This window comes from Trichosurus vulpecula, chromosome 8 (assembly GCF_011100635.1).
Source record: "Trichosurus vulpecula isolate mTriVul1 chromosome 8, mTriVul1.pri, whole genome shotgun sequence".
Classification (NCBI taxonomy): domain Eukaryota; kingdom Metazoa; phylum Chordata; class Mammalia; order Diprotodontia; family Phalangeridae; genus Trichosurus; species Trichosurus vulpecula.
Window position 1 is genome coordinate 234,656,690 of NC_050580.1, and position 23,925 is coordinate 234,680,614.

Here is a 23,925-nt window from a genome sequence, read left to right on the forward strand (position 1 = left end):
AGACTTAGACAATAATTAAAGCTTTACACTAACTGATGTGGTTTCTGACATTGCCTCTTTCAAACCACAGGGAGTTTCTATAAAACAGAAAGGTACTTTTTTCTACAACTGTATCTTGTCTGGCCAAATCTAAGGGAACAGCTATACCATTATTAGAGAGAGGAGGCTTGTCTGGTATGGCAAATCTCTAAATACATAAATCAATCAATACACATTTATTAAGTGCCTACTATGTGCCAAGTGTGTAGGATCTATGAACCAAGCTAAGCTGGTTGTGGTCAAATAAGAGATAGAAAGATTAAATACCAGCATCTTGGGTGTCAATGAACTTAAATGGATGGGAATAGGTGAATTTAATTCAGGTGATCACTACAATATATTACTATGGGCAAGAATTCCTCAGGAGAAATAGAGTAGCTCTCATAGTCAATAAAAGGATGAGAAAAGCAGTACTGCCACCTCAAATATGACAGAATATCTGTTCAAATCCAAGGCAAACCATTCATCATCACAGTAATCCAAGACTATGCTCTAACCACTGATGCCGAAGAAGCCAAAGCTGATCAGTTTTATGAAGACATGTCTTCTAGAAATAATACCAAAAAAAGAAAAAAAGAAAAAGATGTCACATTCATGATAGGAGATTGGAACGCTAAGGCAGGAAATCAAAAGACAATTAGAACAACAGGCAAGTTTGGCCTTGAAGTAGAAAATGAAGAAGGGCAGAGACTGACAGAGTTCTGTTAAGATAATTCACTGCTCACAGGAAACACTCTTTTTCAACAAACCAAAAGACAACTCTACAAACAGACATCACCAGATGGTTAATATTGAAATCAGGTGGAGAAGATCTATACAGTTAGTTAAAACATGACCTGGAGTTGACTGTGGCTCTGATCATTAGTTTCTTTTTGCAAAATTCACACTTAAATTGCAGTAGGGAAAACATTAGACCATAGAGAGATAATCTAAATAACATTATTTATGAATATGAAGTAGAAGTAATGAATAGATTTAAAAGATTAGATCTGGCAGATAGAGTGCCTGAAGAACTATGGAAAGAATTTCACAATATTCTACAGGAGGTAGCAACCAAAAACATTCCTAAGAAAAAGAAGAGCAAGGAAGCAAAATGGCTGTCTGATGAGGCTTTGCAAATAGCTGAGGAAAGAAGTGAAAGGTAAAGAAGGGGAAAAACACACCCAAATGAATGCAGAATTCTAGAGAATAGCAAAGAAATAACACAATGATAAATAAACTATACAATATATAATGATAAATGAGCAATGCAAAGAAACTTGCATTTCATACAAAAATGAGCATGATAAAAGACAAAAATGGTAGGGACATAACAGAAGTAGAAGAGATAAAGAAGAATTAGCAAGAATATACAGAAGAAATATAAAGAAAGATCTTAACAGCACCCATAACCACAATGGTGTGTTTACTGATCTAGAACCAGACATCCTGGAGAACAAAGTCAAGTGGACTTTAGGAAGCACTGCTAATAATAAAGGTAACAGAGGTGTTGGAATTCCAGGTAAGCTATTTAAAATCCTAAAAGATGATGCTGTTAAAGTGTTGCACTCAGCATGCCAGCAAATTTTGGAAAACTGGACTGGAAAAGAGCAGTTTATGTCCCAATGCTAAAGAAAGGCAACTTCAAAGAATGTTCAAATTACTGAACAATTACGCTCATTTCACACACCAGCAAGATTATGCTTACAATTCTGCAAGGTGGGCTTCAGCAATATGTGAACCAAGAATTACCATAATAGCAGGCTGAGAGGCAGAGGAACTAGAGACCAAATTGCCAGCATTTGCTGGATTATGGAGAAAGCAAGGGGGTTCCAGAAAAACATCTATCTCTGCTTCACTGAATACACTAAAGGCTTTGACTGTGTGGATCAAAACAAAATGTGGCAAGTCTTCAAAAAGATGGGAATACCAGGTAATCTTACTTGTCTCCTGAGAAACCTGTATGTGGGTCAAGAGGCAACAGTTAAAACTGAATACGGAACAAATGATTGCTTTAAGGTTGTAAAAGGAGTACAACAAGGCTGTATATTGTTACTTTACTTATTTAACTTATATTCAGAGTATAACACATAAAATGCCAGGCTCAATGAATCAAAAGCCAAAATTAAGGTTGCTAGGAGAAATATCAGCAATCTCAGGTATGCAGATGGTACCACTCTGATTGCAGAAAATGAAGAATTAAGAAGCCTCTTGATGAGGGTGAAAGAGGAGAGTCTAAAAATTGGCCTGAAGATTAACATTCAAAAAATTAACATCATGTCAACTAGTCCCATTACTTCCTGGCAAACAGAGGGAGAAGAAATGGAAGTAGCAGATTTTATATTCTTGGGCTCAAAGATCACTAAATGATTATGAAATTAAAAGATCCTTATTCCTTGGAAGGAAAGCTATGGCAAATCTGGAGAGCATACTAAATAGCAAAGATATCATCTTGCCAACAAAGTTCCATATAGTCAAAGCTATGGTTTTTCCAGTAGCAATGTATGGCTGTGAGAGTTGGACTACAAAGGTACCTGAGCATGGCAGAATTGACGCTTTAAAATATGGTGCTGGAGAAGACTTCTGAGAGTCCCTTGGACAACAAAAAAGATCAAATCAGTCAAGAGTTAAAGAAATTAATTCAGACTATTCACTGAAGGTCAAATACCAAAACTGATGCTTAAATACTCTGGCCACATAATGAGAATATTCGACTCACTGGAAAAGGCTTTGATGTAGGGAAAAGGTTGAAGGCAAAAAGAAAAGAGGATGGCAGAGAATAAAATGGACAGTGTCAGGAAACAATGAACATGAGCATGGACAGAATTCAGGAGATAGTGGAGGACCAGAAGGGCTTGGTATGCATCCATGGAGACACAGAGTTGGACATGACTGAATAACATTTGCCAAGCACTATGCTAAGTGCTGGATCAGTGCTAGGTTCTATGAATACATTCTTTCCCCTTTCCCCCTCCTCACCCACAATATCTAAAAGAGCAGCTTGTTGTTGTTCAGTTGTTTTCAGTGTTTGACTCTTCGTGACCCCATTTGGGGTTTTCATGAAAGATATACTGTAGCAGTTATTAATTACCTATTATGTGTCAGACACTGTACTAGGTAATCTAGGGATACAAAGATAAAAAACAAACTGACCCCTGCCCTCAAGATGCTTACTTACATTTGACTGGGATGAGAATCAATAAGCAACAGAGATTAAAAAAAAAATAACAATTCATCATTGTCTTTGCTAAGAGCTTGTGGTAGATTAGGCAACTTTCTATAGAGCTTTAAACCAAAGATCTGATATAAGTTGAAATGTGATTCTTAGATGAGGACAAATTGCATGAACTTGTCAAATCCCCAAATGGAATGAATGCAAATTTGATACTGATACTTTAAATTAATTTTCTTCAATTAACAAAACTCTGTTTTCTCTCCTTCCCACCTCCTCTTCCCCATGAAAAACCAAAGAAAACCTTTGTAACAGATATGAATCTTCAAGCAAAACAAATTCCTTCACTGTCCATGTCCAGAAAAATGTCAAGTTTTATACTCTGAGTCCATCATCAGGAGGTGCATTAGTGGTGTGTAGCACGCTTCATCATCAACCTCTAGAATCATGGTTGTTCACTGCAGTGATCAAAGTTAAGTCCTTCCACAGTGTCTTTAAACAATGTCGTTATCATATAAATTGTTCTCCTAGTTCTGTTCATTCCACTCTGTATCACTTTGTGCAAATCTTCCCAAGTTTCTTTGAAATAATCCCTCCCTTCATTTACTACAGCCTAAGAGTATTGCATTTCCTTCATATGCCATAATTTGTTTAGCCATTTCCAATTGATACTCTCTTAGTTTCCTGTTCTTTGCCAACACCAAAAGAGCTGCTATAAAAAATTTTGCATGCATGGGTCCTTTTCCTCTTTGTTTAATCTCTTTGGTGTAGCAACTTCATGGCTTTACTGGGTCAAAGGATATGCCTGCCCAGTTTAATAACTTTGGGGGCATAGTTCTGAATCTAAGCAGTTATATTTGACAAATACAGTATAAAGTCAATGAGAAGGATATAAAAGAAATATGAAATATAGTCTGTTCTTGAGAAGCTTAAATCTAAACAGAAGACAACATTTATGGAAAAGAACAAAAGTATAATTGTACCTCACTGACTATGAGCATTATAGTTTTGACAAAGACCAACTCCATTTCCAGCTAAAATAGAGATGTGAAAAAAAAAATAAAATAGAGATGTGAAAGGTACTAGAAGAACCTAGTTCTTCCACACTCTAGTATAAGTCCTAAAAATGCAACAGAAAGAACAATGATAAAGAAAACCAAAGAGAAATAGCAATAAGGTCCTCCATTTAGTCCAGGACTTCACAAAAAGATAGATGCCTATGGTGAGGTCTAAGACAAAGGGAGACAAATTGGGGGAAGAGGAAGCTAGCGTTTGGAACTGGGGTCTAAAACCAGCAGCTCTGAACTCTGGTCAAAGCAACAGAGTCAACCCCCACAGGTCACTCCCTAGGGAAATAGGATCTGACATTACATATACTCCTAAAACCTTCCTAGAGACCTGTACTGTAGCTACACCAGGACAAACAGCCGGTGTATGGCACAGGCAGTCTTCTCTGAAGTTGCAGCATGAGCCAGGGACAGTGAAGCCCTTGGCCAGGCCCAGCACTAGGGGCTTGCAAGAAGCCTGAAACAGTACAATCTATGACACAAGATTTATACCTGTCAGGATCATAACACGGGACTTTGTAAAGAGGAGACAGAGAAGGGAAGATGCCAAAAACCAGCACTCTACCAGGAGACAGCCTGAGTAGCCTGAGAAGGCTTCATGATGGAAGACCTACTCACCTTCGTACAGATGGGATTTAGATAAATGATGGGGATGGGGGAGGGGGAATAATAAAAGTAGAGGTAAAGAGCAGAAGTAAAGATATAAAATTTCTTTTGTGCTTCCATTCAATCAAGTAACTAGAACTTGATTAGATTCAAGAATTAATCAGAGATGTCCCTTATCTCATACAATAGATATTTCAGGATAGATGCTTACGTGTATATGCATGTACGTGTGCGCACACACACACGGAGTAGCAAAAGCTAAAAGGGGTATGGTGAATATAACACATGCTGACAAATACAATTTTTATCAATATGAAAAGTCAACATCTGACATTCAAGAAAAAAATTTGTTGGTTCTGAGATACTAACTAACTGCAGCTAGTTGACCAGTATGGTTACGATAGAAACAACTATAGACTAGTCTATATACTATAGAAAACAACTATTATTTAATGACTAAACTTTTAAAAATGTGGTACAAATCGCAGTATATTAAGCTACTGCAGTAAAGTTAAATAAGGATTACTATAGGTTAAAAATGTACGAGAAGGCAAAGAAAAGGATTTGTTGGTGCCCTCTTCTGGACAGCTAAAGAGAACACTATTTTGGAATACCTCTAACTCAGACCTCAGCTAGGTGTGCAGCTTTTCAAAAATCTTTAACATCTGTATTAGGATACAAAATAACATCAGGCTCTATAAGGCACACTGCAGTAATGAGGCTTTTTTTTTTGTTAATGATGATTACAAATATGTCTCCAGAGAGACAAAAATGCCCTACAGAGTAGATCTCTTCTATTTCTCTTTCAAGACTTCTGGTTTATATTTCTAAGACAGAAAATGAGGCTATTTATAAGAAGATGGTGATTTTATATATAACAAGTTATGATTTTTCAAGGAAGGGAAAAATTATGAAAATAAATTACATTGGAATTTAAGAATAGAACACACAAGTATTGATAATCAGGATGAAGTTGAACTGGTAAAAATGTGTGGGCACTAAAAAGGCCCTTTATTTTTTAAAATTTATTTTTATTGATACTTTTTGTTGCTAGAAGTTTCCCACTTCTCCATCCACTGAGCCATCCCTTGTAACAAAAACAGGAAAAATAAAAAGGCAGTTCATCAAAACCAACACATCAAGTATAACTTCAAATGTACTTAAGACTCAGTCCACCATCTCTTCAATGAGAGAAGGGAAGGACATTTTTTCAGCTCTCCTACAGGGCCAAAGTTGGTCCACATTCAGTTTGATTTCATGGTTCTTTCCACTCACATTGTTGTAGATATAAATGTTATTTTCCTGGATACCTTTATTTTACTCTGCATCTGTTCCTTAAGTTTTCCCACATTTCTTTTAAGTTCTTCGTGGTCATTGTTTCTTATGGTAGAATAATATTCTATTATAGTCATTTGCCTTCGTCAGCATTCCTCTGTCACTGACCTCCTACTTTGTTTCTAATTCTTTGCTGCCACAAAAAGTGCTGCTACGAATATTTTGGTGTATGTGGGACCTTCCTTCCTGTCTTTGAATTCCTTGGGGCTAAATGCCTGAAAGCGAGATCTCTGAGTCAAAGAGTGTTTAAGATACTTTTTAAAAGCATAATTCCAGACTGCTTTCCAGAACAGCTGGACCAACTCATAACTCCAGCAAGTGTGTAACAATGTGTCTCTCTTCCTGAAGCCCTTCCAAAATTGCTTCTTTCCATCTTTTATCTTTGGATTTTCTGGGTAAGGTGAAACCTCAGCACTGTTTCTGTCTGCTTTTCTCTTTCTCTTTCTCTCTCTCTCTCTGATTTGGAACAACTGTTCAAATGTTGTTAACAGTTTCTAGTACTTCTTTTGAGAACCACTTATTTTTATCTTTTGTTCACTTATTCATTGTGGTGCGGCTCTTGGTCTTAAATATTTTTGGTCAATTCCCTATATATCTTAGATATCAGGCCATTATCAGAGACATCTTTAGGAAAGTCTTTTGCTTTCAAAAACACTAAAGACAATCAAAATGGAAAAACATCACAACAAACATCAGAAAGAGGTTTAATAGGAAATGGCTCTGTGGGCGAAAATCTTTCTCTCTGTAGAGAAATGAGTAGTTTATTGTCAGCTTTTTAGACAGATGTAGGCACAAGAATTTGCTTTACTTCAGGTTACTTCCTAAACTCCATTTTAAATTTCTGTCTACATATTCTCTGGAATTAAAAATAGCAACTGTTTGAATCATTGCTCCCTCGGATGTGAAAATAAAAGGGAAACAGTTCCTGGGAGCTCCTAGGAGTTACTGCTGCCTGGTTAATACTCCATAGTCTTACAGAGAGTGCACTACGGAAAGTGCCAGGGTCCTAAGAGTCTCTGGAGAGCTCACATGAGCTCTGAGACTCCTAGAGAACTACAAGGAATTTCAACTTTGAAGTTATTGCATTTTCATGTTTCCAGGTTGTTTTCAGTAAGAGTCAGGACAGACGCCCTGAGGGGAAGTGGAATGTAGGCTGGGGAAGGTAGGTAGCAGAACACTTTTTTCCAGAAACAAAAGCTTTCAACATCTGAGAGCCTCTCCAAGCTTGAGAGCCTAAATGAACTGAAGACAGGTTGGATGACTGATCATTTTGAAGAAATGCTGTAGATGAGATTCATATTTTAGAGAGTGATTAGATTAGCTGACCTCTGAGGTCCCCCTCTGAATCTATCTAGTCTCTAGAAACTATGAGTCTAGTACCAGAAGAAGTACTAGAAGACTCTCCGTCAATAGGGAGCCTTCATATCTATATTCTCCTTCCTTCCTTCTCTCTCCCCTCCCCTCCCCTTCTCTCTCTCTCTCTCTCTCTCTCTGTATCTATCTATCCCTTCCTTATCTCTACTCACATGGCCTTCATCGCTTCTGACCAAGGATGTTGCAAAACTGAACTATCAGTTTCTAATATTTACTCTGTCTAATCCATAGAGATTCCAAAACAATTTTCTGAAAAGTCTAACCATAAAACTTTGCTTTTTTTAAAACAGGAGGAAAAAAAATCTTTTTTTTTTTTAAGAGAAAAGCAAGAGTTAGAAAACCATTGCTATATATGGTGAATGAAATGTATTGTCAAAAACATCACAGGAGGGAGGAAACACAGGCTCTGGCACTGTTTGTTCTGCACCTGTTTTGAGAGTAAAAGGCTCATTTTGTCATTGTGTTCACCGAAAGCTGGCAAATTTGGGAATTATTATAATGTATGCAAAATGACTTAGCTTGTGTAAGTCCCTAGATCTGTTTCTTTTTTGGGGGGGAGGGGAGGCGGGGGGAGGGAGAGAAAAAAAATTTCTCCTCTTTGTGGCTCTTTCTTGCCTCTAGGATAAAATACAAATTCCTTGAGATTTGAAACTCTTTATAATCTGGCTCCAATCTAACATATCTGGCTGATTTCACATTATTCCCCTTCACATTCTCTAAGTTTTAGCCAAACTGGTCTACCACCTGCTGTTGTTCAAACCTGGCATTTCACTTCCTGACTGACCAGAGGCTATGCCCAGTGTTTGCCATGTATTCCTTCTTCACTTTCACCTCTTAGAATTCCCATGTTCCTCCAAGGCTCTTGTGCTCCCTCCTATAGGAAACCACTCCTGACAGCCCCGACTCCTCACCCCCAGTAGAAAAGTGTTCTACCTCTCCTCAGTTGATTATGTATATATTTATCTATCTCTATGTTGCATCCACTCAGTAGACTAAAGGGTCCTACTGTTCACTGTTTTTCTCTTTGTATTCTCAATGCTGTAGCAACAATTTGGCTGGCAGCAGCTGTTGTGGGGTGTGAGACCCAACAAAATCAGCAACAAGAGCTGCTAGCACAGGTTCTTTAGATCTGCTTACTAAGAAAAGTAACTTTATAGGTTTATCTATCTCGATTTAATCAAACATACAAATATTCACTCAGTTGAGGAGGAAAAACCAGCAATCTGAACTTCAGAGCAAATATAAACAAATTACAAACATACATTATAAACAGACCAAATACAAACCAACATCTGGGTTAGCAAAGCCAGGGGGCAGTTACAAAGGCTTGCCCAGAGTCACAGGCCACTCTTCCAGTGAGTGAGAGCCCCAAGAGAAACCACCAACCTCTGGGTTTATATATTCTGTTCAGGGTCAAAGGGCGTCACAACATGCGACTCACCCATGTGACCTAAAAGTGGCACACACATTTGCCTAAAAGCCTCAGGTATCAAAAACATGTGACTGAAACCTCCCAAAGACTCCAGATTCAATCAAAGAAACAAAGGCCAGACTCTTCAAGGGCACTTGATTAAATATTAAAAGAAAGTCCCACCTTACTTACCAATGTAAATAATGCCTTGCATATTGTTAAATTGGATTAAAAATGCATTGGAAATACACTAGCATCTAAGAGCTTTAAATCTCTATCCAAATATCCAAAAGAAAATGTTTTCAAATCAATAAGGACCCTAAGTACGGGTACCAAGGTGATCCAGAAAAACTGTCTATTCTCTGTCCAATGCTTGACTTCTGCCTCTAAGTATTAATCTTGAGGGTGATGGATGGCCAGACAGCTTCCTCTTCCCTGGTAACTGTGCCCACAGAGCCCTTTGAGCACTTCCTAACATGGCTAAGTACTTCATAAAAGTGCTTGGGGGCTGTTACCATGCTTTCCCCCACCTTTGTCTAAAAAGGACATTGCAGAATCAGACAAAAAATAAATTACCTTACTTATTTTGGACATGAAAAGGAAGAAATCTATTTATTCTAAGGGTCTTTCTAGCCCACTTCAGTTATCATAAAAGAACTTTGAATCTTGTCTTCTAGAACTGCATTCTTTACCATCTCTAGCCTGTCAATTAGAGGAGTATCAAAGTTAGCACCCTCCTTAACTCAAAAGCAGAAATCTTCCTCTTCCCCAGGAAAAAGATAAAAAAAGATCTATGGACCTACACAGGCTAAGTGATTTTGTATACATTATATTAATTTTCAAACATGCCAGGTTTTGGTAAGCACAACTGATAAAATGAGCCCTTTACTCTTAAAAAAAATAGTGGCAGAACCTGTATTTCCTCTCTCCTGTCATGTTTTTGAAAATACATTTCATTCACCGTATGCAGCAATGTTTTTTGACTCTTCTGGTTTTTTCCCACCCTTTTGAAAAATTCAATTTCATTTTATTTTTGGTTCTGAATTTTTCTCTTCCACCTTACTTCCCCAATCTACTGAGAAGGCAAGAACAAAATCCACTCTTATCTCTTCTGTAAGAAGCTTTGTCTTTCACTTAACTTCTGCCTTCTGTCAAGATGGCTCAGTGAGTGGCTTCATCTAAACCTAGCTCTAGCTTCCTGCCCTGAAACAATTCATGTCCTCAGTGGAGGACGCAAAACTGGCTGAAAGCTGCCTGAGCAAGAGGGCAAAGAGTCATCAACATCTGACATACTGTTCCAAACCCCAGTAAGCTCGCTGCCTCAGTATTCTGAAGGGGTGAGTAGACTGCTGCAAGAGTTATTCTGGACAAAGAGCTGCTCTTATATGACTGCTGTTCTTCTTTCCAACAAAGGCTGTCCACATGCATTTTGAGGAAATAAAAAAGTACTGGAGTACTTGCTTAGAATCAGGAAGGGTCAGATAAGAAATTAAATAGAACAATCAATGCCCTTTACTGCAATGTTATTTGTGGCAGTCCCTCAAAAATGTGAAACTGAGAGTATTTACCAGTTACTATGAAATTAGCCTCACCTCAGGAGCTCCTGGCTCTGTCCCCACAGATCCTGGGTCTCTTCTGAAACCATGTGCTTGTCCAGGTTACAGACATTGGGTTTCCGGGAGTAAAGCTTAAGGCACTGTTTCACCCAGTGACGCTGATAACCTGGGAGGAAGGGGTTTGGGATAAAAATAAATCCTGTACAAATAGAAGAGGAAAATAAAGAAAATCCCATTATTTAGCTGCTCGCTTATCTTGACAATTTCTTTCTTCTCTTGACGGCCTCCATAAACAACTCTGTTACAGCTCTTTATACCAGTTGGAGCCATCATGTCTCATGAGTGGAAAACTAAGCTCTGATGGCAATGAATTCTTTAGCTTTCACTTTTCAGGTTATTCTCAAGGGCAGTGAGTGTTTCATGACATTAAATATCGAATCAACTAAAATATTCATTTTTATTTCAATTTGCTCATGCATTGCACGGAAAGCTTTCCAAAACTATCAACAGCCCTCTTTTAGGCTGATAATTTTATATTTTTAGGCACAGCCAATTCGAATTTCTCATTTAATTTCTCCTAGGCAGAGAAAGTTGATATAGCACAGGGATTCTTTTTTTTATTTAATATTTTATTTTCCCCCTGTTATATGTAAAAACAATTTTCAACATTCATTTTAAAAACTGAGTTCCAAATTTTCACCCTCCTTCTCCATCCCCTTCATTGAGAAGGCAAGTAATTTGATATGGTTATAAATGTGTGATCATGCAAAACATATTTCTATATTTGTCATGTTGTAAAAGAAAACATAGACAAAAAACCCCCAAGAAAAATAAGGAAAGTGAAAAAAGTATATTTCAATCTGTATTCAGACTCCATCAAGTTCTTTCTCTGGGGAAAGAGAGCATTTTTATTATAAGTCCTTTACAGTTGTCTTGGATCATTGTATTTGAGAATAGCTAAGTCATTCATAGTTGATCATCTTACAATATTGGTGTTACTTTGTACAATGTTCTCCTGGTTCTACTCCTTTCACTTTGCACCCATTCATGTAAATGAGGCCCTTATCAGAGACACTGGCTATAAAAATTGTTACTGGGAAGCTTTCTGTTTCCCTTCTAATCTTGGTAGAATTGGCTTTGCTTGTGCAAAATTTTTTTAATTTAATGTAATAAAAATAATCCATTTTGCATTTCATACTGTTCTATATCTCGTTTGGTAATAAGTCCTTCCCTTCTCCACAGATCTGACAGGTAAACTACTTCTTGCTCTCCTAATTTGCTTATGGTATCACCCTTTCTACCTAAATCATGTACCCATTTTGACCTTATCTTGGTATATGGTGTGAGATGTTGGCTTATGCCTAGTTTCTGCCATACTGTTTTCTAGTTTTCCCAGCAGTTTTTGTCAAATAGTGAGTTCTTATCCCAGAAGCTAGAGTCTTTGGGCTTAACAGTAGATTACTACAGTCAGATACAGTAATCAATGACTATAGTACTCTACTGTTAATATAGATATTTCAAACTCAAAATGTTAAAAATTAAATGTATCTTCACTCCTAAACTTGAGCTCCATCAAAATGCCACATTCTGTTGAGGGCACCATACTCTCAGTTACCTCCAGGTTTGCACTTTTGGAGAAATCCCTGACCTTTCCTCCTCCCTTACCTCTTATCTTCAATTAGTTATCGATTCTTGTCAATTTTAACCCTACATTTTCCACATTTATCTCATTTTTCTTCACCCACACAGTCACCCAAGTTCAAGTTTTTACCTGTTCTCACATGAACTATTTTAATAGCCTTCTTAGTAGTCCATCTACTTTTAGTTTCTCTTATCTGTATTCCATTTTCCATGTAGTTGCCAAAATAATCTTCCTAAGTCACTACCCTGCTCAAACTTCAAGAGAGATTCCCTACTGCCCTTAGGATCAAGTACAAATTCCTTAACTTTGCATTTAAGGCTCTCTACAATGTGGTTCCAACTGACCTTTCCAGACTTCTTTCATGTGTACTCCATGAGCTAATGGAGTTTTCCTGAACTTTATTTTCTATTTCTTGCTTTTGTGCATTTATACAGATCACTGTCCTCTCACTGACTCTCAGAATCCTTTGTCTTTCTTCAAGGATCAGCTCTGAGAACTCTCTTCTGGGCAAATCTTCCTCTCCTCTTGCTCCACGGCCCACCCCACCCCCATCCATTGTAGTGATTTTTCTTTCTTGAAATTATTTTACATCTTTGCACACATGTAACTTACTGCCTTTTCCCTTGCCCTCCAAGGAGGCTCTAAATTCTTTGAAGCAATGGCTGTTTCATTTCTTCTCCTAGCACAATGCCTTGCACATTGCTGATGTAATAAATGTTAGCTGAATATTGAAAACAGAATATAATATCCCTCCCAAAAGATACAAATACAAGTCCTTTCTAGAGGACATTTAGCCCAAACTCCCATTCAATACTAGACTCCACTCTATAATATCTCTGGAAATTACTAGAAGATAGTTTAACATTCTGCTTCTAAACTTCCTAAAATATCTTTTAACAGCAACAGTTTTCATGCTAGTCGTTCAGGAGTTTATTTATATTTGTGACTAATCTTAAAATATCCATACAAAATGACATGTAACAGATCATAGATTACTCTGCAATCAGTATGGCACTCTGGCTATATGCCAAATGTCCAACTAAGTTGAGTGTCAAGGAAAAGCACATGCAACCAAAGATTTTCACCAAGACTATAGAAATGAAAACTATTTCAGAATTCTACTATCTAGGCAACATAGTGTTTAATGATCTACCAGTAAAAGAAATAAAGAATAAAATGAAGACGGCTGTTGGGATGAATATGTAAAACGCATATATAAGAGCTAATTATATAAGCCATAAGCAATTATCTGGTGAGCATAAAAGGGTTTACTCCAAGAAGGGAGACAAAAGAAATTTTATAAGGACAATTTCAAATATTTATGGAATGCTAGAAAACACCAACAGCACAAAAAACAATCTAGTATGCAGCAAATAAAAATGAAACTGTTAGTAATGAGCAAAAGGGTTATAGAATCTGCAAAGAAACAAAAGCAGAGCATCAAGAGTCCTAAAATAAAGAGCTAGAGTAAAAGCTAAAGGGCAGTTCTAAAGTATATGTGGACATAAAGTGTACAGAAGATAGCTCACAGATTTTTTTCTTCAGCTAACCTAAAACAAAGGTATTGCTAGCATCAGAAATAGAAAATAATAATAATACATATATAAGAGCTATCATTTTAGGTATTTCCTCCATAGCTGCATTCTGCATACTTTACATAAGGTCCTTCATAGAAAGACTTCAATGGATTTGTGAGTTTTTCAATGCGGGTATTTGAATTGGTACAAATCATAATCCAACCAGGCTTTTTCACTCTAATTCTCATACATATTCTGTCATAGAGCCTTCAAAGATCTAGTCAAGATGCTGGAGGCTTTCTTTTAGATCTTGTAATACTGAGTGGGTAGCAATCTGTTACTTAAGCTACCCATCTGTTATCCCTTGTTCTTGGTATAGGACCAGCCCATTTCTGACTGTAATATCTTCCACAACATCTTTTACTTTCTGAGCTTAGGTTGTCATTGGAGATATGCCGCAGCCCACCTAAGACCATGATATATCTCGCCATTGTCCTCTGGCTATTGTGTTCTTAAGAGTCTAACATCCTTGGTACAATTCTTGGGTTGAAAAAAAAAATGAGTCTTTGAGCCAGAAAGCAGGCTAGGATCATTGAAAGCACTATGCAATTTCCCAAATGTAATTCCAACTATTCTTCTTCTCCTATGAAGGAATCTTCAAATGAGATAATATTTGTAAAGTGCTGAGCACAGTGTCTGGCACATAGAAAGTATTTAATAAATTCTTGTTCCCTTTTCTACTACTCCCCCCTTTAAAAAAAATTTGGGAACAACTAATTTTCCAAGCGCAGTGCTTATCCCCAAAACAATTAATGATAGACTAACTTAGTGAACTATTTTAACTGCATGTCATAATAGAAGCAATAGCCATTTTTCATCTATTTAGTTTTTCTGTATTGCTTTTTTGTTTTAATTATACTGTATTTAAAAAAAAAATATCTATTTTCTCTCCCTGTCATCTCCTTGTCTCTTTTTTTCCCAGTTTAAAAAGGAAAACAAAATTCCTGTAGCAAATGTGTTGTTTAGTCAAGCAAAACAAATTTCCACATTGGCCACATCCAAAAAATATGCCTCATTTTACACCCTGAGTCCATAACGTCTTTGGCAAAAGGTAGGCAGCATGCTTTATCACTGATACTCTCAAATTGTAATTGGCCATTGCATGAATCAAAGTTCTTAGGTCTTTCAAAGTTGTTTACTTAAACAGTGTTGTTATTGTATTGTTCTCCTGGTTCTGCTCACTTCACTCTGCATCAATTCATAAAAGTTTTCCCATATTTCACAGAAATTGTACCTTGCATCATTTTTTAGCTATAATAATTACACTCATATGCTATAATTAGCTCAGCCATATGTCAGTTGATAGGTACCCCTTTAGTTTCCAATTCTTTACCTCCATAAAAAGAAAAGTCATATGTATTTTTGTCCATATGGGATCTATTACTTTCTTCAGTCTCTTTATTCTTGACCTAGAGAGTAGCATTACTGGGTCACAGTACGTGCATAGTTTAAAAACTGTTGAGACAGAGTTCCAAATTGCTTTCCAGAATCGTTGTACCAATTCACAGCTCTACCAAAAAAAGAATTACTATATTTCTCCAATGTAGCCCTTCTAATATTTGTCATTTTCCTTTTTTATCAACTCTGTCAATCTGACAGGTGGCTAAGGTGGAACCTCAGCATGCTTTCATTTGCATTTCTCTAATTATTAGTGATTTAGAGCATTTTTTTAATATGTTATTGATAGCTTGGATTTCTTCCTTAGAAAATTGCCTTTTCAGGGGCAGCTAGGTGGCACAGTAAGTACAGCACTGGCCCTGGAGTCAGGAGGACCTGAGTTCAAATCCAGCCTCAGACACCTGACACATGTACTAGTTGTGTGACCTTGGGCAAGTCACTTAACCCCAATTGCCCTGCCAAAAGAAAAAAAGAAAAAAATTGCCTTTTCAAATACTTTGACCATTTATCAACTGGTAAATGTGGGTCAATCTCTTGAATAACTAAGGATCTCATTAAATAAATCTGTACTACTGTACATAAAACTAAAAAAGACCAATCCTAGACAAAATAAACCCAGACTTATATCATGTTCTTGCATTTTACAAAGATACAAGAATAACTAGCCTCTAAAAATATATCTACTTTCTTCTTTTGGACAACCAACAAAAACATAGATTCAATTTTGTTATATCTAAATTAATTCTATTTCTTTTAGAGATGGGATAGGCTATTTCTCCCACATCTGTTACAACCATTAATGTACACAGGAGATCAATCACCATGGAAGGCAGTCCAATGATGCTATTTTCACCTGATTAAAATCATTTTACTGGTTTCTCTATTTTTAATCTATCCATAACCTTGTTTTTTCTACTCGTAACCTGTGTGAAATAAAGCAACTTAGTTCTGCAGGCAAAAATAAAATTCAGAATTCTAGATTCTACACAGTGCATAGGGACTGCTGGCTCAAGACATTGTAATTCTATGCTCAACTCTTTATATCTAGTGTCACCAACTACTTTAAGTTGTCATTCCAGGCTGAAGGGGTGTGGGGAAAAAAAAAAGGATGGCAGAAAGTATGCAGAATTTGTGATCTAAGTACAGAATAACACTATACCTTCCATAATGTCTCTACTGCCAGAGAGATGGAATTGACTAAGGGAGAAGAGCCAGAAGTTTGAAATGATGGCAAAGCGCCTACTGTAAATGTACTTATTATGGATATCTGCCTTTCCTTTGGCACATATTTTGGCATGTGAGCCAGGGATTGCTGACTTTCTAATATATATTTTGATCAATTGACAGGTACTTATTAAGTGCATCCTACGTACCAGGCACCATGTTAGGCACTGGGGATCTAGTTAAAAGAATGAAACAATTCCTACTCTGTTCTAAGTCAAGAGAGGCAGACTGGCAGAATGGATAGAGTGGTGGCCTTAGGATCAGGAAGGTCTGAAGTGGCCTCTGACACACACTGGCTGTTTGCTGGGCAAGTCACTTAATCTCTCTGTGCTTTAGGTGAGTCTCTAAGACAATTAGTTTCAGAGAAGGTGCCAACATGCATTACTAGTGGGCGTCCCTCTGGGAGACCATTATACCAATGAAATCATAGGTACAGAACCTATCAGTACCTATGTACTAATGGAGTGACAGTACCTATCAAAGAAATCAAAGACAGGATTTTAGGCTGTTTTAAGGGGGACTGTGTGTCTATCTGTCTGTCTCATTAACTGATTTCTCACTGACTGCACCTCATCTAGAGCAGGGTAAGCTTACCTGGATAGCCTTCTAAGCCATAGGCTTTCCACTTGTGGACTGGCTGAAGTCCTGCTCTACATGCATCTTGCTCACTGACCGAGGACACACTTAGTGGAGACCTGAATACCTGGCAGGAAGGCAACAGAAGTCAGATTGCCAAAAAATGCTGAAAATGACATTCTGGAAAATAACTTATCCATGTGACCTCAAAATAGATGCTTCTCAGACAAATGACAATTATGAAAAACTTACACGTAAACAGTGCTTTATGATTGGAAAGTACTTTTCATATACGTTACCTCTTTTGTCCAACACAACTTTGGGAAGGTAGGATGGGGAGGGCAGGTAACACATTATTATCTTTATAGTGTGGAACATAAAGCTCAGAGATAGTAAGTGACTTCCATGAGGCCATACAGTTAGTGCTGGGGAGAATTTAGATCACAATTTCTGACTCAAATTCCAGTGGCCTTTCTTTTATACCACAATGTAAGGAGCTAGGAGAAACTTTCTGTTGCTCTATAGAAAAAGATAATTTGAGGCTCTTGGACTGTGTTTATCTGGCACTCTCCCCCTACGATTTATTCCACCTTACTGAAGTATAAAGGGTAATGAATAGTGAAGTAGAATACCTCAGGATACTTAGGTTAGGGACACTTATCAGATTCCCATAATGCTTTGGTGGCATTTAATATAACCACACATCCTTATTTCCTGAACATGGCAACTCACAGAAAAACCTCATTATATTTCACATGCCAAATACAAGTTGATCCTCAGACAACAAAATTCTCAGGAATATATGTGCTTCAGGGAAGAGAAAAAAAGATGAAAGGAGACTACTCTAATTGCACTGAAACAATGTCCCAACACAGACTTCTGAGATCTGTGATATGCACAGTACTTGCTGTTTTTTGAATGAGGTTTAAGCAAAAGTTCTGAACATTTTTGCTCATTTATAATTATCTAGCCATGTTATTACTGTACTATGAAATGATCTCTGCACAGATACCTCTTCCATGTATAGTTCATTAAACAGATTAAGAAATACAAGGTTTTTGAATTCTGTAACAACTACACGGGATAAAACTGGATCTAACATTAAGTGAACAAGTCAAATTGTTTCCAAAGAGATTGGAATCCTAACAACAGCATATCACAGAGAAGCAGGGTGGTGGAAAGAACACTTGGGGAGTTCTGACTTAAAAATACTGGCTCCTAGACTTACTAGATGCGTAGCCATGGGCAAAGCATTCTAAACTGACCTCTCTGAGCCTCAAAATCCTCATCAATCCTCTATCTTATTTAATGGCACTGACCCAGGGTTCAACAACCAATCAAGTTTTTTTAAGTACTTACTATGTGTGAAGCACTGGGGACACAAATACAAGGGGCTTATATTCCATCACTGGTAATCACTATTACATATAAGTATATGTGAGAATTAATACAATTAAGGAGAGAGGACACTAGCAATTGGGGCTTGGGGAAGGTGGATCAGTTAAAGCTTCATGTAGAAGGTAACACTTGAAGTGTGTCTTGAAGAAAAAGATGGTAGGTTGAGGTATGAAGTTCAGATGAGAGAGAGCATTCCAGGCATGGGGTACTGTCAGTATAAAGGCACAGACATGGAAAATGGAGTAACAGGAGAATGGAGAGAAAGTCAGTTCAGGAAAGGGAGTAATATGTGATGAAGCTGGAAGGAAGATGGGATCACATTGTTCAGAACTTGGAATACCATCAGGAGTTTATATTTTATCCTTGGGGCAACAGAAAGCCACTAGAGTTTAACGGGCAAGGGAATGACATGATCAGATTTACACTTAAGGAAAATCATTTCGGCAGCTGTGTACAAGATGAACTGAAGCAGGGAAGGACTTGAGGCAAGAAGACAATTAGGCAACAACTGAAACAGACTAGATGAGATATGATTAAGGGTCTGAACTAAGATGGTAGCTGTGTGAACAGAGAGAAGGCGACAGTTGCAAGAGATATTCTTGAAGGTCGTATCAATAGAACACCACCATGTCAGGATGGCTTAGAGTTGAAGTTTGTTATATACCTGTCACCTGAGGCCTAGCGTAGCTAAATTTGGAATCCCACCATCAATTTGGCTACAGGGTGATGAATTTTTTGGCCAAAACAACCCTGGAAGTTGTAAATTGGGAAAGGATTCTAACCTGCATCAGTGGAGGAAGTACCCACAGTACCTACACTGTGGATCACTGACTTTTTAAGCATTCTTATAAAGTCATTTAGAAAAATAGAAATAGGGGTCACCAAAATGTACATAAAGATCCCTGCAGCACATGACTTAGAAAACCAGACATCAACAGCTGTCCTTCAGTCATTCAGTCGTGTCAGACTCTTTGTGACCACATGGACCATACCAGGCTCTTCTATCCTCTACTGCCCCTTGAAGTCTGTCTAAACTCATGTTCATTGTTTCTATGACACTATCTATCCATCTCATCCTCTAATATCCCCTTTTCCTTTTGCCTTCAATTTTTCCCAATATCCGGTTCTTTTCCAATGTGTCTTATCTTCACATTAAGCATTTAAGGCTCAGTATTTGACCTTCCAGTGAATAGTATGAATTAGTTTCTTTAACTCTTGACTGATTTGATCTTCTTGCTGTCCAAGGGACTCTCAAAAGTTTTCTCCAGCACCACAATTTGAAAGCATCAATCCTGTAGTGCTCGGCTTTCCTTATAGTCCAAATCTCACAGCCACATATTGCTACTGGAAAAACCATAGCTTTGACTATATGGACCTTTGTGGGTAAGGTGATATCTCTGCTGTTTAGTATGCTGTCCAGACTTGCCATAGCCTCCCTTCCAAGGATCAAGCATCTTTTAATTTCATGGCTGCAATCACTATCGGAAGTGATCTTTAAGCCCAAGAGTATAAAATCTGACATGGCTTCTATTTCTTCTCCCTCTAGTTGCCAGGAGGTGATGGGGCCAGTTGCCAAGGTCTTAGTTTTTTGAAGTTAAGTTTCAAGCCAATTTTTACACTTTCCTCTTTCACTCTCGTCAAGAAGCTTCTTAATTCTTCATTTTCTGCCATCAAAGTGGTATCATCTACATATCTAAGGTTATTGATACTTCTCCTAGCAACCTTAATTCTGGCTTTTGATTCATCAAGCCTGGTATTTCACATGATGTACTCTGCACACAAGTTAAGTAAATAAGGTGACAATATACAGCCTTGTTGTACTCCATTTATAATTTGAAACCAATCATTTGTTCCATGTTCAGTTCTAACTGTTGCCTCTTGACCTGCATACTAGTTACTCAGGAGACAAGTAAGATGACTTGGTATTCCCATTTCTTTGAGGACTTGACACATTTTGTTGTAATCCACACAAAGGCCTTGGTGTACTCAATGAAGCAGAAGTAAATTTTTTTTGGAACTCCCTTGCTTTCTCCATAATCCAGCAAACTTGGCAATTTGGTCTTTAGTTCCTCTGCCTCTTTGAAAACCAGCCTGCTCTTATGGTAATTCTTGGTTCACATACAGCTGAATCCTAGTTTGCGCAATTTTAAGCATAACCTTGCTGGTATGTGAAATGAGTGCAATCATTTAGTAATCTGAACACTTCTTGGCACTGGGACATAAACGTATCTTTTCCGATCCAGTGGCCACTGTTGTTTTCCACATTGGCTGGCATATTGAGTGCAGCACTTTTTCATCACCTCCATTAGCCTTACTGTTAGCAAGGCTTCCTAAAGCTCATGTGATTTGATTCTGCAGGATAATTCAAAGATCAGACCGCATCATCATGGTTTCGGTGATGTTAAGATCTTTCTTGTGTTGTTCTTTTGTGTATTCTTAACTTTATGTATGTTTTATTGTATTTTTGTTTTGTTAAATATTTCCCAATTACATGAAAAGTGGAAAAGATCTGTCAAGATTTCTAAAACAAACTCTTTTCATTATCAATGACGGTGGAGCCACCACATTTTGACGCTAACATCAGTTCCCAAGATGTGGCAAGAAGTAGAAATGATACCAAAGAAAACAAAAATGGGAACAGCAGCTGGCTTATTCCACATGTATAAAGAAGAGGTGCATGCTAGAAGCAACACAATTCTGAAGCCATCAAGGGATGAAAGAGAGGAAGATACTTTTTTTTTTTTTTTAAAAAACACTACAGATCTTATTACTGTGGAGACAGAAGAGGATTCAGGTCAAATTGAAATGTGTAAACATTGTTTGACTATATATACTAAATAGTCCCAGACTTCTGTACTTATTAAATTATTCCTGCTTTTTAGTTTCTATTTCCTTCCTCTGTCTGCCACTTCTCGTTGCTTTCAATATGTTTCAACATAATAGTTCGTCTCCTTAATTCAGGTTTATCACTTTTAATTGGCTATAGGGTTATACTGGAGGGGCAGCTAGGTGGAGCACTGGATAGTGTTGGGTCTGGAGTCAGGGATGAGCTAAAATCTGGTCTCAGACACTTACTAGCCGTGTGAAACTGGGCAAGTCACTTAACCTTGTTTGCCTCAGTTTCCTCATCTGTAAAATGAGCTGGAGAAGGAAATGGCATACCATTTCAGTGTCTTTGCAAAGAAAATCTCCAAAACATAGTAATAAGAGCTCATAATGATAGGGAGATTTATGAAACTTGCAAGAAATCAGTAGGGTAGGTAGTATAAGCATTATCTCCATTTTAGAGATGAGGAAAATAAGGCTGAGACAGTTAATAATAGACTTGCCTAAGTTTAAACAGTTAGACACTGTGTAGCTGGGTCTCCATCATAAATCATCTAAGTCCACTGTTCTTTCCATTATGCCTTATACCTTATACAAACTGCATGTAAAAATTTAAAATTAAAAAAAATGTTTAATGTGGGAATGTTTTACATGACTTTATGTTTATCATTTGTGCCTTCTCAATGGGTGGGGAAGGGGCTGAAGGTAGGGAGAGAAATTGGAAATGGAAATAAAAATTTAAAATTAAAAAAACAAAATGAATCAGTAACACTACAAACAACAATGACAAAGAACTACATTTAAAAAAAACAAGTAAATGGTCTCTAAGTGAGCAAAGCATGTAAGATTTGGTGTATAAATTTCTGTGACACCTACTGTGACTGCTAAGATAAGTTTTCTGTTTAATTTCTGGTTCCAGGCTAGATCTCTGGATGGCTGAGTTCTAGATAGTCAAAATGTAAATGTATGTATTACACATAATCATGATTATCTTTAAAATTTAGAAACTGGCTTCAACTAGACACTAAAATATCAGTAGACACTGAGACCTAGCTTGCAAACATGTTTGTGCCTCAAACGTCTACAGAATGTTTGAAATGTGTATGTGTTGGGGAACCCTGGATTCCGGTTCAAGGTCAGGAATTTAATCTGTTTTTAAGTTTTCTTTTTTATTATCAGATTAATCTTCATCAAACACATATTTCAATATACAAAGAACAAGGGCTAAGTAGGAAACTGTGAGCTTCTGTTAGAAGTTATCCTAGAGCCATCAAAAAGCCATTAGAGTTCACTGAGTAGGGGAATGATCTGATGAGAACTAGGAGGGCAAAGAAATGTAATGACATCCATTCAAGGTGAAATGAGTGGCCTTTACCTTGGCCTATGACTCCGGAGGGCATTAGTGAGACACATCAGAAGGACAGGCCAGACTTGTAATTCCAGCTACTGCTGAAGCTGGGGGATTTCTGGCAGATATCGGCGGGTTCGGTTTTATCGTGGTGAGCTCTGTGGAAGCGGGGAAAGGAGAGGGGGAGATAGAAGAACCCAAGTGCCTAAGAAGGGGATAACCCGCCCAGGTCTGAAAACAGAGCAGATCAAAACCGTGCTGATCAATTTAATTCAATAATCATTTATCAAGGGCCTACGAGGTACCGGACACTGTGCTAAGCGCTGGATTGGAATCGCTTCAATGGGAAGACATTCAGCCTAATGATCGGAGAATAGCTCAAGGACATCCAGTTGTAAAATAAACAAACAAATCCCCTCAAAGGGGAGGTGGCCTAACAGCGAGAAGAGCACTGGCTTTAATCATTGGATGCGGGTTCAAATCACAGTTTTTCCACGCATTACCTACGCAATGTTGGGCAAGTGATTTCAACTCTCTGCTCTTGTGCTGCAGTAGATGACGTTCTGAGGCCCCTTCCAGCTCTAAACATATGACTTTTAAGACTTCTCCGCTCATCTCTAAGAGGCTCACGGCCAGCAAGTGGACCGACAGGTGGTGGTGATGTTTATTTGTTTAATTATTTTGTTCTCTGTCCCAAATTCTCTCCCTCCACCCCACCCCCACCCACTGAGATGAGAAATAGGACAGGTGGTGAGCGTTTTTGACAAAGCAGTTCATTACCAACAGGTGTGGACAGAGGCTTCGCATGTTCTGAAAGTAACCGAATAATTAGTGGAAGCACTTTTTGAAGTGCTGAGCGCCTACGGAGTCAAATCAACAGCATCTATGAAGCGCCTACTAGGTGCCCGGCGCTCTGTGGCCCTGAGAGATTAGACGGGACCGAGATAAGAAGGAATGAATGGATGGCGATCAGGGTGGCGGATGGACGTAGGATCCCTGCCAAGGATGGAGAGCTGACGCCGGGCCGAGCACTTTCTGGGCACCAGTCCCTGACAATACCCCGGGAGGGTGCGACGACCTCAGGGTGGCTGCGGCGGCGGCCTAGGGGGGCGGGCCCAGCGGTCGGGAGGGGCCGAGGAAAAGCCGGCAAAAGGAGGCCGGAGAAAAGGCCGCGTGCCCCGTCCCCCTTCTCTCCGTACCTTGTGGCCGCTGTCCCGCGCCGGGGAAGCCTGGGCGAAGTCGATCACTTCTCCCAGATCGGCGGTCCCAAGGCGGCTCTGACGGTAGAATCGGAAGAGCTTCCGAAAAGCGTCTTCCCTGGGCTCGGCGACCAGGGCCGCCATCTTCCCCATCGTTCCCATCATTCCCCGAAAGGGCTCCTGACCCGGAAGGACATC

General features: G+C 38.4%; 1 protein-coding gene across 2 annotated transcripts in view; it reads right to left on the reverse strand.

Moving 5' to 3' along the window:
* ALKBH1 (alkB homolog 1, histone H2A dioxygenase) overlaps positions 1 to 23,903 on the reverse strand; it is a 46,727-nt gene extending 22,824 nt beyond the window's left edge. Inside the window, exons 1-3 of one of the 2 annotated variants that reach the window (XM_036735014.1) lie at positions 23,728 to 23,903; positions 16,975 to 17,083; positions 10,576 to 10,738 (exon numbers count right to left, since the gene is read on the reverse strand). In XM_036735014.1, coding sequence (XP_036590909.1) covers positions 10,576 to 10,738; positions 16,975 to 17,083; positions 23,728 to 23,892 — 437 coding nt within the window. In that variant the 5' untranslated portion in view covers positions 23,893 to 23,903. The remainder of the gene's footprint in view (positions 1 to 10,575; positions 10,739 to 16,974; positions 17,084 to 23,727) is intronic. The other variant, XM_036735015.1, reaches the window with a different exon arrangement.
* Between the last annotated feature and the right edge of the window lie 22 nt (positions 23,904 to 23,925).